The following is a 13,362-nucleotide window of genomic DNA, read 5'->3' as shown; positions in this document are numbered from 1 at the left end:
ATAGGTGTAGTTAATAGACTGTTAGCCGTCCAGACTGTTAGGTAGATAGGTGTAGTTAATAGACTGTTAGCCGTCCAGACTGTTAGGTAGATAGGTGTAGTTAATAGACTGTTAGCCATCCAGACTGTTAGGTAGATAGGTGTAGTTAATAGACTGTTAGCCATCCAGACTGTTAGGTAGATAGGTGTAGTTAATAGACTGTTAGCCATCCAGACTGTTAGGTAGATAGGTGTAGTTAATAGACTGTTAGCCATCCAGACTGTTAGTTAGATAGGTGTAGTTAATAGTTAGATGTGTCCAGATGGAGAGGAGCCGTCCAGACTGTTAGGTAGATAGGTGTAGTTAATAGACTGTTAGCCATCCAGACTGTTAGGTAGATAGGTGTAGTTAATAGACTGTTAGCCATCCAGACTGTTAGGTAGATAGGTGTAGTTAATAGACTGTTAGCCATCCAGACTGTTAGGTAGATAGGTGTAGTTAATAGACTGTTAGCCATCCAGACTGTTAGGTAGATAGGTGTAGTTAATAGACTGTTAGCCATCCAGACTGTTAGGTAGATAGGTGTAGTTAATAGACTGTTAGCCATCCAGACTGTTAGGTAGATAGGTGTAGTTAATATACTGTTAGCCATCCAGACTGTTAGGTAGATAGGTGTAGTTAATAGACTGTTAGCCATCCAGACTGTTAGTTAGATAGGTGTAGTTAATAGTTAGATGTGTCCAGATGGAGAGGAGCCGTCCAGACTGTTAGGTAGATAGGTGTAGTTAATAGACTGTTAGCCATCCAGACTGTTAGGTAGATAGGTGTAGTTAATAGACTGTTAGCCATCCAGACTGTTAGGTAGATAGGTGTAGTTAATAGACTGTTAGCCATCCAGACTGTTAGGTAGATAGGTGTAGTTAATAGACTGTTAGCCATCCAGACTGTTAGGTAGATAGGTGTAGTTAATAGACTGTTAGCCATCCAGACTGTTAGGTAGATAGGTGTAGTTAATAGACTGTTAGCCATCCAGACTGTTAGGTAGATAGGTGTAGTTAATAGACTGTTAGCCATCCAGACTGTTAGGTAGATAGGTGTAGTTAATAGACTGTTAGCCATCCAGACTGTTAGGTAGATAGGTGTAGTTAATAGACTGTTAGCCGTCCAGACTGTTAGTTAGATAGGTGTAGTTAATAGACTGTTAGCCATCCAGACTGTTAGGTAGATAGGTGTAGTTAATAGACTGTTAGCCGTCCAGACTGTTAGGTAGATAGGTGTAGTTAATAGACTGTTAGCCATCCAGACTGTTAGGTAGATAGGTGTAGTTAATAGATAGGTGTAGTTAATAGACTGTTAGTTAGCCATCCAGACTGTTAGGTAGATAGGTGTAGTTAATAGATGGGTGTAGTTAATAGATGGGTGTAGTTAATAGATAGGTGTAGTTAATAGACTGTTAGCCGTCCAGACTGTTAGGTAGATAGGTGTAGTTAATAGATAGGTGTAGTTAATAGACTGTTGGCCATCCAGACTGTTAGTTAGATAGGTGTAGTTAATAGACTGTTAGCCATCCAGACTGTTAGGTAGATAGGTGTAGTTAATAGACTGTTAGCCGTCCAGACTGTTAGTTAGATAGGTGTAGTTAATAGTTAGATGTGTCCAGATGGAGAGGAGCCGTCCAGACTGTTAGGTAGATAGGTGTAGTTAATAGTTAGATGTGTCCAGATGGAGAGGAGCCGTCCAGACTGTTAGGTAGATAGGTGTAGTTAATAGACTGTTAGCCATCCAGACTGTTAGGTAGATAGGTGTAGTTAATAGACTGTTAGCCATCCAGACTGTTAGGTAGATAGGTGTAGTTAATAGACTGTTAGCCATCCAGACTGTTAGGTAGATAGGTGTAGTTAATAGACTGTTAGCCATCCAGACTGTTAGGTAGATAGGTGTAGTTAATAGACTGTTAGCCATCCAGACTGTTAGTTAGATAGGTGTAGTTAATAGTTAGATGTGTCCAGATGGAGAGGAGCCGTCCAGACTGTTAGGTAGATAGGTGTAGTTAATAGACTGTTAGCCATCCAGACTGTTAGGTAGATAGGTGTAGTTAATAGACTGTTAGCAATCCAGACTGTTAGGTAGATAGGTGTAGTTAATAGACTGTTAGCCATCCAGACTGTTAGGTAGATAGGTGTAGTTAATAGACTGTTAGCCATCCAGACTGTTAGGTAGATAGGTGTAGTTAATAGACTGTTAGCCATCCAGACTGTTAGGTAGATAGGTGTAGTTAATAGACTGTTAGCCATCCAGACTGTTAGTTAGATAGGTGTAGTTAATAGTTAGATGTGTCCAGATGGAGAGGAGCCGTCCAGACTGTTAGGTAGATAGGTGTAGTTAATAGACTGTTAGCCATCCAGACTGTTAGGTAGATAGGTGTAGTTAATAGACTGTTAGCCATCCAGACTGTTAGGTAGATAGGTGTAGTTAATAGATAGGTGTAGTTAATAGACTGTTAGCCATCCAGACTGTTAGGTAGATAGGTGTAGTTAATAGACTGTTAGCCGTCCAGACTGTTAGGTAGATAGGTGTAGTTAATAGACTGTTAGCCATCCAGACTGTTAGGTAGATAGGTGTAGTTAATAGACTGTTAGCCATCCAGACTGTTAGGTAGATAGGTGTAGTTAATAGACTGTTAGCCATCCAGACTGTTAGGTAGATAGGTGTAGTTAATAGACTGTTAGCCATCCAGACTGTTAGTTAGATAGGTGTAGTTAATAGACTGTTAGCCATCCAGACTGTTAGGTAGATAGGTGTAGTTAATAGACTGTTAGCCATCCAGACTGTTAGGTAGATAGGTGTAGTTAATAGATAGGTGTAGTTAATAGACTGTTAGCCATCCAGACTGTTAGGTAGATAGGTGTAGTTAATAGACTGTTAGCCATCCAGACTGTTAGGTAGATAGGTGTAGTTAATAGACTGTTAGCCATCCAGACTGTTAGGTAGATAGGTGTAGTTAATAGACTGTTAGCCATCCAGACTGTTAGGTAGATAGGTGTAGTTAATAGACTGTTAGCCATCCAGACTGTTAGGTAGATAGGTGTAGTTAATAGACTGTTAGCCATCCAGACTGTTAGTTAGATAGGTGTAGTTAATAGACTGTTAGCCATCCAGACTGTTAGGTAGATAGGTGTAGTTAATAGACTGTTAGCCATCCAGACTGTTAGGTAGATAGGTGTAGTTAATAGACTGTTAGCCATCCAGACTGTTAGGTAGATAGGTGTAGTTAATAGACTGTTAGCCATCCAGACTGTTAGGTAGATAGGTGTAGTTAATAGATAGGTGTAGTCAATAGACTGTTAGCCGTCCAGACTGTTAGGTAGATAGGTGTAGTTAATAGACTGTTAGCCGTCCAGACTGTTAGGTAGATAGGTGTAGTTAATAGACTGTTAGCCATCCAGACTGTTAGTTAGATAGGTGTAGTTAATAGACTGTTAGCCATCCAGACTGTTAGGTAGATAGGTGTAGTTAATAGACTGTTAGCCATCCAGACTGTTAGGTAGATAGGTGTAGTTAATAGACTGTTAGCCATCCAGACTGTTAGGTAGATAGGTGTAGTTAATATACTGTTAGCCATCCAGACTGTTAGGTAGATAGGTGTAGTTAATAGACTGTTAGCCATCCAGACTGTTAGTTAGATAGGTGTAGTTAATAGTTAGATGTGTCCAGATGGAGAGGAGCCGTCCAGACTGTTAGGTAGATAGGTGTAGTTAATAGACTGTTAGCCATCCAGACTGTTAGGTAGATAGGTGTAGTTAATAGACTGTTAGCCATCCAGACTGTTAGGTAGATAGGTGTAGTTAATAGACTGTTAGCCATCCAGACTGTTAGGTAGATAGGTGTAGTTAATAGACTGTTAGCCATCCAGACTGTTAGGTAGATAGGTGTAGTTAATAGACTGTTAGCCATCCAGACTGTTAGGTAGATAGGTGTAGTTAATAGACTGTTAGCCATCCAGACTGTTAGGTAGATAGGTGTAGTTAATAGACTGTTAGCCATCCAGACTGTTAGGTAGATAGGTGTAGTTAATAGACTGTTAGCCATCCAGACTGTTAGGTAGATAGGTGTAGTTAATAGACTGTTAGCCGTCCAGACTGTTAGTTAGATAGGTGTAGTTAATAGACTGTTAGCCATCCAGACTGTTAGGTAGATAGGTGTAGTTAATAGACTGTTAGCCATCCAGACTGTTAGGTAGATAGGTGTAGTTAATAGACTGTTAGCCATCCAGACTGTTAGGTAGATAGGTGTAGTTAATAGACTGTTAGCCATCCAGACTGTTAGGTAGATAGGTGTAGTTAATAGACTGTTAGCCATCCAGACTGTTAGGTAGATAGGTGTAGTTAATAGATAGGTGTAGTTAATAGACTGTTAGCCGTCCAGACTGTTAGGTAGATAGGTGTAGTTAATAGACTGTTAGCCGTCCAGACTGTTAGGTAGATAGGTGTAGTTAATAGACTGTTAGCCACCCAGACTGTTAGTTAGATAGGTGTAGTTAATAGACTGTTAGCCATCCAGACTGTTAGGTAGATAGGTGTAGTTAATAGACTGTTAGCCATCCAGACTGTTAGGTAGATAGGTGTAGTTAATAGACTGTTAGCCATCCAGACTGTTAGGTAGATAGGTGTAGTTAATATACTGTTAGCCATCCAGACTGTTAGGTAGATAGGTGTAGTTAATAGACTGTTAGCCATCCAGACTGTTAGTTAGATAGGTGTAGTTAATAGTTAGATGTGTCCAGATGGAGAGGAGCCGTCCAGACTGTTAGGTAGATAGGTGTAGTTAATAGACTGTTAGCCATCCAGACTGTTAGGTAGATAGGTGTAGTTAATAGACTGTTAGCCATCCAGACTGTTAGGTAGATAGGTGTAGTTAATAGACTGTTAGCCATCCAGACTGTTAGGTAGATAGGTGTAGTTAATAGACTGTTAGCCATCCAGACTGTTAGGTAGATAGGTGTAGTTAATAGACTGTTAGCCATCCAGACTGTTAGGTAGATAGGTGTAGTTAATAGACTGTTAGCCATCCAGACTGTTAGGTAGATAGGTGTAGTTAATAGACTGTTAGCCATCCAGACTGTTAGGTAGATAGGTGTAGTTAATAGACTGTTAGCCATCCAGACTGTTAGGTAGATAGGTGTAGTTAATAGACTGTTAGCCGTCCAGACTGTTAGTTAGATAGGTGTAGTTAATAGACTGTTAGCCATCCAGACTGTTAGGTAGATAGGTGTAGTTAATAGACTGTTAGCCGTCCAGACTGTTAGGTAGATAGGTGTAGTTAATAGACTGTTAGCCATCCAGACTGTTAGGTAGATAGGTGTAGTTAATAGATAGGTGTAGTTAATAGACTGTTAGTTAGCCATCCAGACTGTTAGGTAGATAGGTGTAGTTAATAGATAGGTGTAGTTAATAGACTGTTAGCCATCCAGACTGTTAGTTAGATAGGTGTAGTTAATAGACTGTTAGCCATCCAGACTGTTAGGTAGATAGGTGTAGTTAATAGACTGTTAGCCGTCCAGACTGTTAGTTAGATAGGTGTAGTTAATAGTTAGATGTGTCCAGATGGAGAGGAGCCGTCCAGACTGTTAGGTAGATAGGTGTAGTTAATAGTTAGATGTGTCCAGATGGAGAGGAGCCGTCCAGACTGTTAGGTAGATAGGTGTAGTTAATAGACTGTTAGCCATCCAGACTGTTAGGTAGATAGGTGTAGTTAATAGACTGTTAGCCATCCAGACTGTTAGGTAGATAGGTGTAGTTAATAGACTGTTAGCCATCCAGACTGTTAGGTAGATAGGTGTAGTTAATAGACTGTTAGCCATCCAGACTGTTAGGTAGATAGGTGTAGTTAATAGACTGTTAGCCATCCAGACTGTTAGGTAGATAGGTGTAGTTAATAGACTGTTAGCCATCCAGACTGTTAGGTAGATAGGTGTAGTTAATAGACTGTTAGCCATCCAGACTGTTAGTTAGATAGGTGTAGTTAATAGTTAGATGTGTCCAGATGGAGAGGAGCCGTCCAGACTGTTAGGTAGATAGGTGTAGTTAATAGACTGTTAGCCATCCAGACTGTTAGGTAGATAGGTGTAGTTAATAGACTGTTAGCCATCCAGACTGTTAGGTAGATAGGTGTAGTTAATAGACTGTTAGCCATCCAGACTGTTAGGTAGATAGGTGTAGTTAATAGACTGTTAGCCATCCAGACTGTTAGGTAGATAGGTGTAGTTAATAGACTGTTAGCCATCCAGACTGTTAGGTAGATAGGTGTAGTTAATAGACTGTTAGCCATCCAGACTGTTAGTTAGATAGGTGTAGTTAATAGTTAGATGTGTCCAGATGGAGAGGAGCCGTCCAGACTGTTAGGTAGATAGGTGTAGTTAATAGACTGTTAGCCATCCAGACTGTTAGGTAGATAGGTGTAGTTAATAGACTGTTAGCCATCCAGACTGTTAGGTAGATAGGTGTAGTTAATAGATAGGTGTAGTTAATAGACTGTTAGCCATCCAGACTGTTAGGTAGATAGGTGTAGTTAATAGACTGTTAGCCGTCCAGACTGTTAGGTAGATAGGTGTAGTTAATAGACTGTTAGCCATCCAGACTGTTAGGTAGATAGGTGTAGTTAATAGACTGTTAGCCATCCAGACTGTTAGGTAGATAGGTGTAGTTAATAGACTGTTAGCCATCCAGACTGTTAGGTAGATAGGTGTAGTTAATAGACTGTTAGCCATCCAGACTGTTAGGTAGATAGGTGTAGTTAATAGACTGTTAGCCATCCAGACTGTTAGGTAGATAGGTGTAGTTAATAGACTGTTAGCCATCCAGACTGTTAGGTAGATAGGTGTAGTTAATAGATAGGTGTAGTTAATAGACTGTTAGCCATCCAGACTGTTAGGTAGATAGGTGTAGTTAATAGACTGTTAGCCATCCAGACTGTTAGGTAGATAGGTGTAGTTAATAGACTGTTAGCCATCCAGACTGTTAGGTAGATAGGTGTAGTTAATAGACTGTTAGCCATCCAGACTGTTAGGTAGATAGGTGTAGTTAATAGACTGTTAGCCATCCAGACTGTTAGGTAGATAGGTGTAGTTAATAGACTGTTAGCCATCCAGACTGTTAGGTAGATAGGTGTAGTTAATAGACTGTTAGCCATCCAGACTGTTAGGTAGATAGGTGTAGTTAATAGACTGTTAGCCATCCAGACTGTTAGGTAGATAGGTGTAGTTAATAGACTGTTAGCCATCCAGACTGTTAGGTAGATAGGTGTAGTTAATAGATAGGTGTAGTTAATAGACTGTTAGCCGTCCAGACTGTTAGGTAGATAGGTGTAGTTAATAGACTGTTAGCCGTCCAGACTGTTAGGTAGATAGGTGTAGTTAATAGACTGTTAGCCATCCAGACTGTTAGGTAGATAGGTGTAGTTAATAGACTGTTAGCCATCCAGACTGTTAGGTAGATAGGTGTAGTTAATAGACTGTTAGCCGTCCAGACTGTTAGGTAGATAGGTGTAGTTAATAGACTGTTAGCCGTCCAGACTGTTAGGTAGATAGGTGTAGTTAATAGACTGTTAGCCATCCAGACTGTTAGGTAGATAGGTGTAGTTAATAGACTGTTAGCCATCCAGACTGTTAGGTAGATAGGTGTAGTTAATAGACTGTTAGCCATCCAGACTGTTAGGTAGATAGGTGTAGTTAATAGACTGTTAGCCATCCAGACTGTTAGGTAGATAGGTGTAGTTAATAGACTGTTAGCCATCCAGACTGTTAGGTAGATAGGTGTAGTTAATATACTGTTAGCCATCCAGACTGTTAGGTAGATAGGTGTAGTTAATAGACTGTTAGCCATCCAGACTGTTAGTTAGATAGGTGTAGTTAATAGTTAGATGTGTCCAGATGGAGAGGAGCCGTCCAGACTGTTAGGTAGATAGGTGTAGTTAATAGACTGTTAGCCATCCAGACTGTTAGGTAGATAGGTGTAGTTAATAGACTGTTAGCCATCCAGACTGTTAGGTAGATAGGTGTAGTTAATAGACTGTTAGCCATCCAGACTGTTAGGTAGATAGGTGTAGTTAATAGACTGTTAGCCATCCAGACTGTTAGGTAGATAGGTGTAGTTAATAGACTGTTAGCCATCCAGACTGTTAGGTAGATAGGTGTAGTTAATAGTTAGATGTGTCCAGATGGAGAGGAGCCGTCCAGACTGTTAGGTAGATAGGTGTAGTTAATAGACTGTTAGCCATCCAGACTGTTAGGTAGATAGGTGTAGTTAATAGACTGTTAGCCATCCAGACTGTTAGGTAGATAGGTGTAGTTAATAGACTGTTAGCCATCCAGACTGTTAGGTAGATAGGTGTAGTTAATAGACTGTTAGCCATCCAGACTGTTAGGTAGATAGGTGTAGTTAATAGACTGTTAGCCATCCAGACTGTTAGGTAGATAGGTGTAGTTAATAGACTGTTAGCCGTCCAGACTGTTAGGTAGATAGGTGTAGTTAATAGATGGGTGTAGTTAATAGATGGGTGTATTCATGTGGTCTCTGTCTGTCCAGATGAAGGAGAGGGCCATCCAGACTCTGGGTTATCTACCAGTGGGAGATGGAGATTTTGCCCACCAGAAGAAGCTGCTGCAGGGGCTCATGGACTCTGTGGAGGTAGGGGACTGACTCTCATTTAATGGAGCTTTTTAATACCTTTATGAAGCTTCATAGGACCTTCGTAAAGCTTCATAGGACCTTCGTAAAGCTTCATAGGACCTTTGTAAAGCTTCATAGGACCTTCGTAAAGCTTCATAGGACCTTCGTAAAGCTTCATAGGACCTTTGTAAAGCTTCATAGGACCTTCGTAAAGCTTCATAGGACCTTCGTAAAGCTTCATAGGACCTTCGTAAAGCTTCATAAGACCTTTTTGAAGCTTCATAAGACACTCGTAAAGCTTCATAAGACCTAAATTAAGCTTCATAATACACCTGTAAAGCTTCATAAGACCTACATTAAGCTTCATAGGACCTTCATGAAGCTTCATAAGACATTGTTTATCATGCAGGAAAAACTGACATGATGAGAAGCAAGAATTTAACCCTTTCCTCTTCCCCCTTTCCACCTCACTCTCGTTTTCCCCCCTCTCTCTCTCTCTTCTCTCCCCTCTCTCTCTTTCTCTCTCTCTCTCTCCCAGGCTAAACAGGTAGAACTACAGTTTACAGTAGGTGAAGCCATCACCAGTGCTGCGATAGGGACCAGTTCTGGAGCTGCCAGGGACCCATGGACCTGTACTGAGGAACAATACAGTCCCCCAGACAGTAAGACAGTGGTTCCATCTTCCCTGCGGTGTGAAACACAGCTCTGGGTGTTGTCTTTATGCGTTTCTATTGGTGGTTTGTATGTAGTAACTGTCCAATCCTCTGTCTCCCGGGTCAGATGTGCAGAGTAACGATGTGGTGCCTTGGGTGCTGAACTCCATCCTGGCCAAGTACATCCCAAGTCAAAACCCCCACGTCAGACAGGCTGCCTGTATATGGCTGCTCTCTCTGGTCAAGAAGCTGCACCAACACACAGAGATCAGGGTACAGTATGACTGGCTGGGGTCAGGGGTCAGGGCTGGGGGGTCAAGAAGCTGCACCAACACACAGAGATCAGGGTACAGTATGACTGGCTGGGGGTCAGGGGTTAGGGGTCAGACAGGCTGCCTGTATATGGCTGCTCTCTCTGGTCAAGAAGCTGCACCAACACACAGAGATCAGGGTAGAGTATGACTGGCTGGGGGTCAGGGGTTAGGGGTCAGACAGGCTGCCTATATATGGCTGCTCTCTCTGGTCAAGAAGCTGCACCAACACACAGAGATCAGGGTACAGTATGACTGGCTGGGGTCAGGGGTTATGGGTCAGACAGGCTGCCTGTATATGGCTGCTCTCTCTGGTCAAGAAGCTGCACCAACACACAGAGATCAGGGTACAGTATGACTGGCTAGGGGTCAGGGCTGGGGGGGTCAAGAAGCTGCACCAACACACAGAGATCAGGGTACAGTATGACTGGCTGGGGTCAGGGGTCAGGGCTGGGGGGGTCAAGAAGCTGCACCAACACACAGAGATCAGGGTACAGTATGACTGGCTGGGGGTCAGGGGTCAGGGCTGGGGGGTCAAGAAGCTGTACCAACACAGAGAGATCAGGGTACAGTATGACTGGCTGGGGGTCAGGGGTCAGGGCTGGGGGGTCAAGAAGCTGCACCAACACAGAGAGATCAGGGTACAGTATGACTGGCTGGGGGTCAGGGGTCAGGGCTGGGGGGTCAAGAAGCTGCACCAACACACAGAGATCAGGGTACAGTATGACTGGCTAGGGGTCAGGGCTTGGGGTCAAGAAGCTGCACCAACACAGAGAGAGATCAGGGTACAGTATGACTGGCTGGGGGTCAGGGGTCAGGGCTGGGGGGGTCAAGAAGCTGCACCAACACAAAGAGATCAGTGTACAGTATGACTGGCTGGGGCTCAGGGGTCAGAGGTCAGGGCTGGGGGTCAGACTTGATTGAAAGGTCAAGAGTAGGGGTCAAATGTCAAGTCTGAGATCCAAGATGGTAGAGGAAAGTGATGGAGAACTAAAGTCCTTGTGAGTTATTGATTCTATCTAACTTGTGTCTCATCTTCCAGTCTCACCTGAAGGAGATCCAGACGGCTTTCATCTCCATCCTGTCAGACCCTGACGGTGAGTCTCTCTCTCTCCTCATCTGTCTCTCTGCCCCCCCCCTCTCTCTCTCTCTCTCTCATCCCCTCTCTCTCTCTCTCTCTCTCTCCTCATCTGTCTCTCTGTCTCCTCCAGAGTTGAGTCAGGACGTGGCGTCTAAAGGTCTTGGTCTAGTCTATGAGATGGGAGGAGAGGGAGACCAGCAGGAACTGGTGTCTACACTGGTCGAAACACTGATGACTGGCAAGAGGTGAGAGAGGGAGGGAGGGAGGGAGGGAGGGAGGGAGGGAGGGAGGGAGGGAGGGATGGAGGGGAGGGAGGGATGGAGGGGAGGGATGAATGGATGGAGGGGAGGGAGGGATGGATGGAGGGGAGGGAGGGATGGATGAATGGAGGGGAGGGATGGATGGATGGAGGGGAGGGAGGGATGGATGGAGGGGAGGGAGGGATGAATGGAGGGGAGGGAGGGATGAATGGAGGGGAGGGAGGGATGAATGGAGGGGAGGGATGGATGGATGGAGGGGAGGGAGGGATGAATGGAGGGGAGGGAGGGATGAATGGAGGGGAGGGATGGATGGATGGAGGGGAGGGGAGGGATGAATGGAGGGGAGGGAGGGATGGATGGAGGGAGGGATGGATGGATGGATGGGAGGGGAGGGATGAATGGAGGGGAGGGAGGGGATGGAGGGAGGGATGGATGGATGGATGGGAGGGAGGGATGAATGGAGGGAGGGGAGGGAGGGAGGGATGAATGGAGGGAGGGGAGGGAGGGAGGGATGAATGGAGGGAGGGGAGGGAGGGAGGGAGGGATGGAGGGAGGGATGGATGGATGGATGGATGGAGGGGAGGGAGGGATGAATGGAGGGGAGGGAGGGAGGGATGGAGGGAGGGATGGATGGATGGATGGATGGATGGATGGAGGGATGGAGGGGAGGAGGGATGGATGGAGGGATGGATGGATGGAGGGAGGGGAGGGAGGGATGGATGGAGGGAGGGGAGGGAGGGATGAATGGAGGGAGGGGAGGGAGGGAGGGATGAATGGAGGGAGGGGAGGGAGGGAGGGATGAATGGAGGGAGGGGAGGGAGGGAGGGGAGGGAGGGAGGGAGGGATGAATGGAGGGAGGGAGGGGAGGGAGGGATGAATGGAGGGAGGGGAGGGAGGGAGGGATGGAGGGAGGGGAGGGAGGGATGAATGGAGGGGAGGGAGGGAGGGATGAATGGAGGGAGGGGAGGGAGGGATGAATGGAGGGAGGGGAGGGAGGGATGGATGGAGGGAGGGGAGGGAGGGATGAATGGAGGGGAGGGAGGGAGGGATGAATGGAGGGAGGGGAGGGAGGGAGGGATGAATGGAGGGAGGGGAGGGAGGGAGGGATGAATGGAGGGAGGGGAGGGAGGGAGGGAGGGGAGGGAGGGAGGGAGGGATGAATGGAGGGAGGGGAGGGAGGGATGAATGGAGGGAGGGGAGGGAGGGAGGGATGAATGGAGGGAGGGGAGGGAGGGAGGGATGAATGGAGGGAGGGGAGGGATGAATGGAGGGAGGGGAGGGAGGGAGGGATGAATGGAGGGAGGGGAGGGAGGGAGGGATGAATGAATGGAGGGAGGGGAGGGAGGGAGGGGAGGGAGGGAGGGAGGGATGAATGGAGGGAGGGGAGGGAGGGATGGATGGATGGAGGGAGGGAGGGAGGGATGAATGAATGGAGGGAGGGAGGGATGGATGAATGGAGGGAGGGAGGGATGGAGGGAGGGAGGGATGAATGGAGGGAGGGAGGGATGAATGGAGGGAGGGAGGGAGGGATGAATGGAGGGAGGGAGGGATGAATGGAGGGAGGGGAGGGATGAATGGAGGGAGGGGAGGGATGAATGGAGGGAGGGGAGGGATGAATGGAGGGAGGGATGGATGGATGGAGGGAGGGATGATTGGATGGAGGGGGGAGGGAGAGAGAGAAGGGTGGATGGAGGGAGAGAAGGGTGGGTGGATGAGGGAGGGTGGAAGGAAGGAAGTGAAGGAGAGGGAGAGAGAGGTGGATGGAGGAAGGAAGTAAAGGTGAGGGAGTGAGGGAGAACTGCACCTGTTGTGTTTGTAATCCTGAGGTCATGTGGTGACCTGCTGCACACTGGCCCAGTTTAGGGTTCAGAACAAAATAATACTGGTGAAACGACTCTTCACACTTTAACCAGATCAATGGGAGAGTTTTTAATTTGCTACGGTCAGATGCTATTGGTCAGTAATGACCTTTTCATCAGACCATACTAAACAAGTGGTGTCGTGTTGACCTGTTCAGGGTGAAGCACGCCGTGTCGGAGGACACCGAGGTCTTCCAGGGAGAAGCTTTGGGGAAAGCGCCCGACGGACACGGACTCTCCACCTACAAGGAGCTGTGCTCATTGGCCAGTGACCTCAACCAACCGGATCTGGTCTACAAGTTCATGAACCTAGCCAATCACCACGCCATGTGGAATTCCCGCAAGGTACAACCAGGAAGTGAACATGAGCTCATAGGTTCAGAAAAACAACATGTATTAGAAATATGAATAAACACTGTTTTTTGTCTTTGAACAGATTCTATTGGAAGCAGATAACTGCACATTCAGAGACTTCATTTGACCCGTTTTCACTTTTCAAACACTCACTCAGTAGTTTTTGTCACTAGTGGTGATCGCACCCTCTATTTTTCTC

General features: G+C 45.7%; 2 protein-coding genes across 2 annotated transcripts in view; both read left to right on the top strand.

Moving 5' to 3' along the window:
* Positions 1 to 8,526: 8,526 nt before the first annotated feature.
* Positions 8,527 to 9,861, top strand: LOC129846354 (proteasome adapter and scaffold protein ECM29-like). Its single transcript, XM_055914277.1, has 3 exons — positions 8,527 to 8,663; positions 9,184 to 9,307; positions 9,426 to 9,861. The coding sequence occupies exons 1-3, from the start codon at positions 8,529 to 8,531 to the stop codon at positions 9,758 to 9,760; spliced, it is 594 nt and encodes a 197-aa protein (XP_055770252.1). The 5' UTR covers positions 8,527 to 8,528; the 3' UTR covers positions 9,761 to 9,861.
* LOC129846355 (proteasome adapter and scaffold protein ECM29-like) overlaps positions 9,861 to 13,362 on the top strand; it is a 31,701-nt gene continuing 28,199 nt past the window's right edge. The window contains exons 1-4 of the mRNA XM_055914278.1: positions 9,861 to 10,325; positions 10,652 to 10,706; positions 10,821 to 10,935; positions 12,968 to 13,154. Of these exons, the coding sequence (XP_055770253.1) occupies positions 9,861 to 10,325; positions 10,652 to 10,706; positions 10,821 to 10,935; positions 12,968 to 13,154 (822 nt within the window). The remainder of the gene's footprint in view (positions 10,326 to 10,651; positions 10,707 to 10,820; positions 10,936 to 12,967; positions 13,155 to 13,362) is intronic.

The sequence above is a fragment of the Salvelinus fontinalis genome, unplaced genomic scaffold, assembly GCF_029448725.1.
Source record: "Salvelinus fontinalis isolate EN_2023a unplaced genomic scaffold, ASM2944872v1 scaffold_0497, whole genome shotgun sequence".
Classification (NCBI taxonomy): domain Eukaryota; kingdom Metazoa; phylum Chordata; class Actinopteri; order Salmoniformes; family Salmonidae; genus Salvelinus; species Salvelinus fontinalis.
This window is presented reverse-complemented; position numbering and strand designations above follow the sequence as displayed.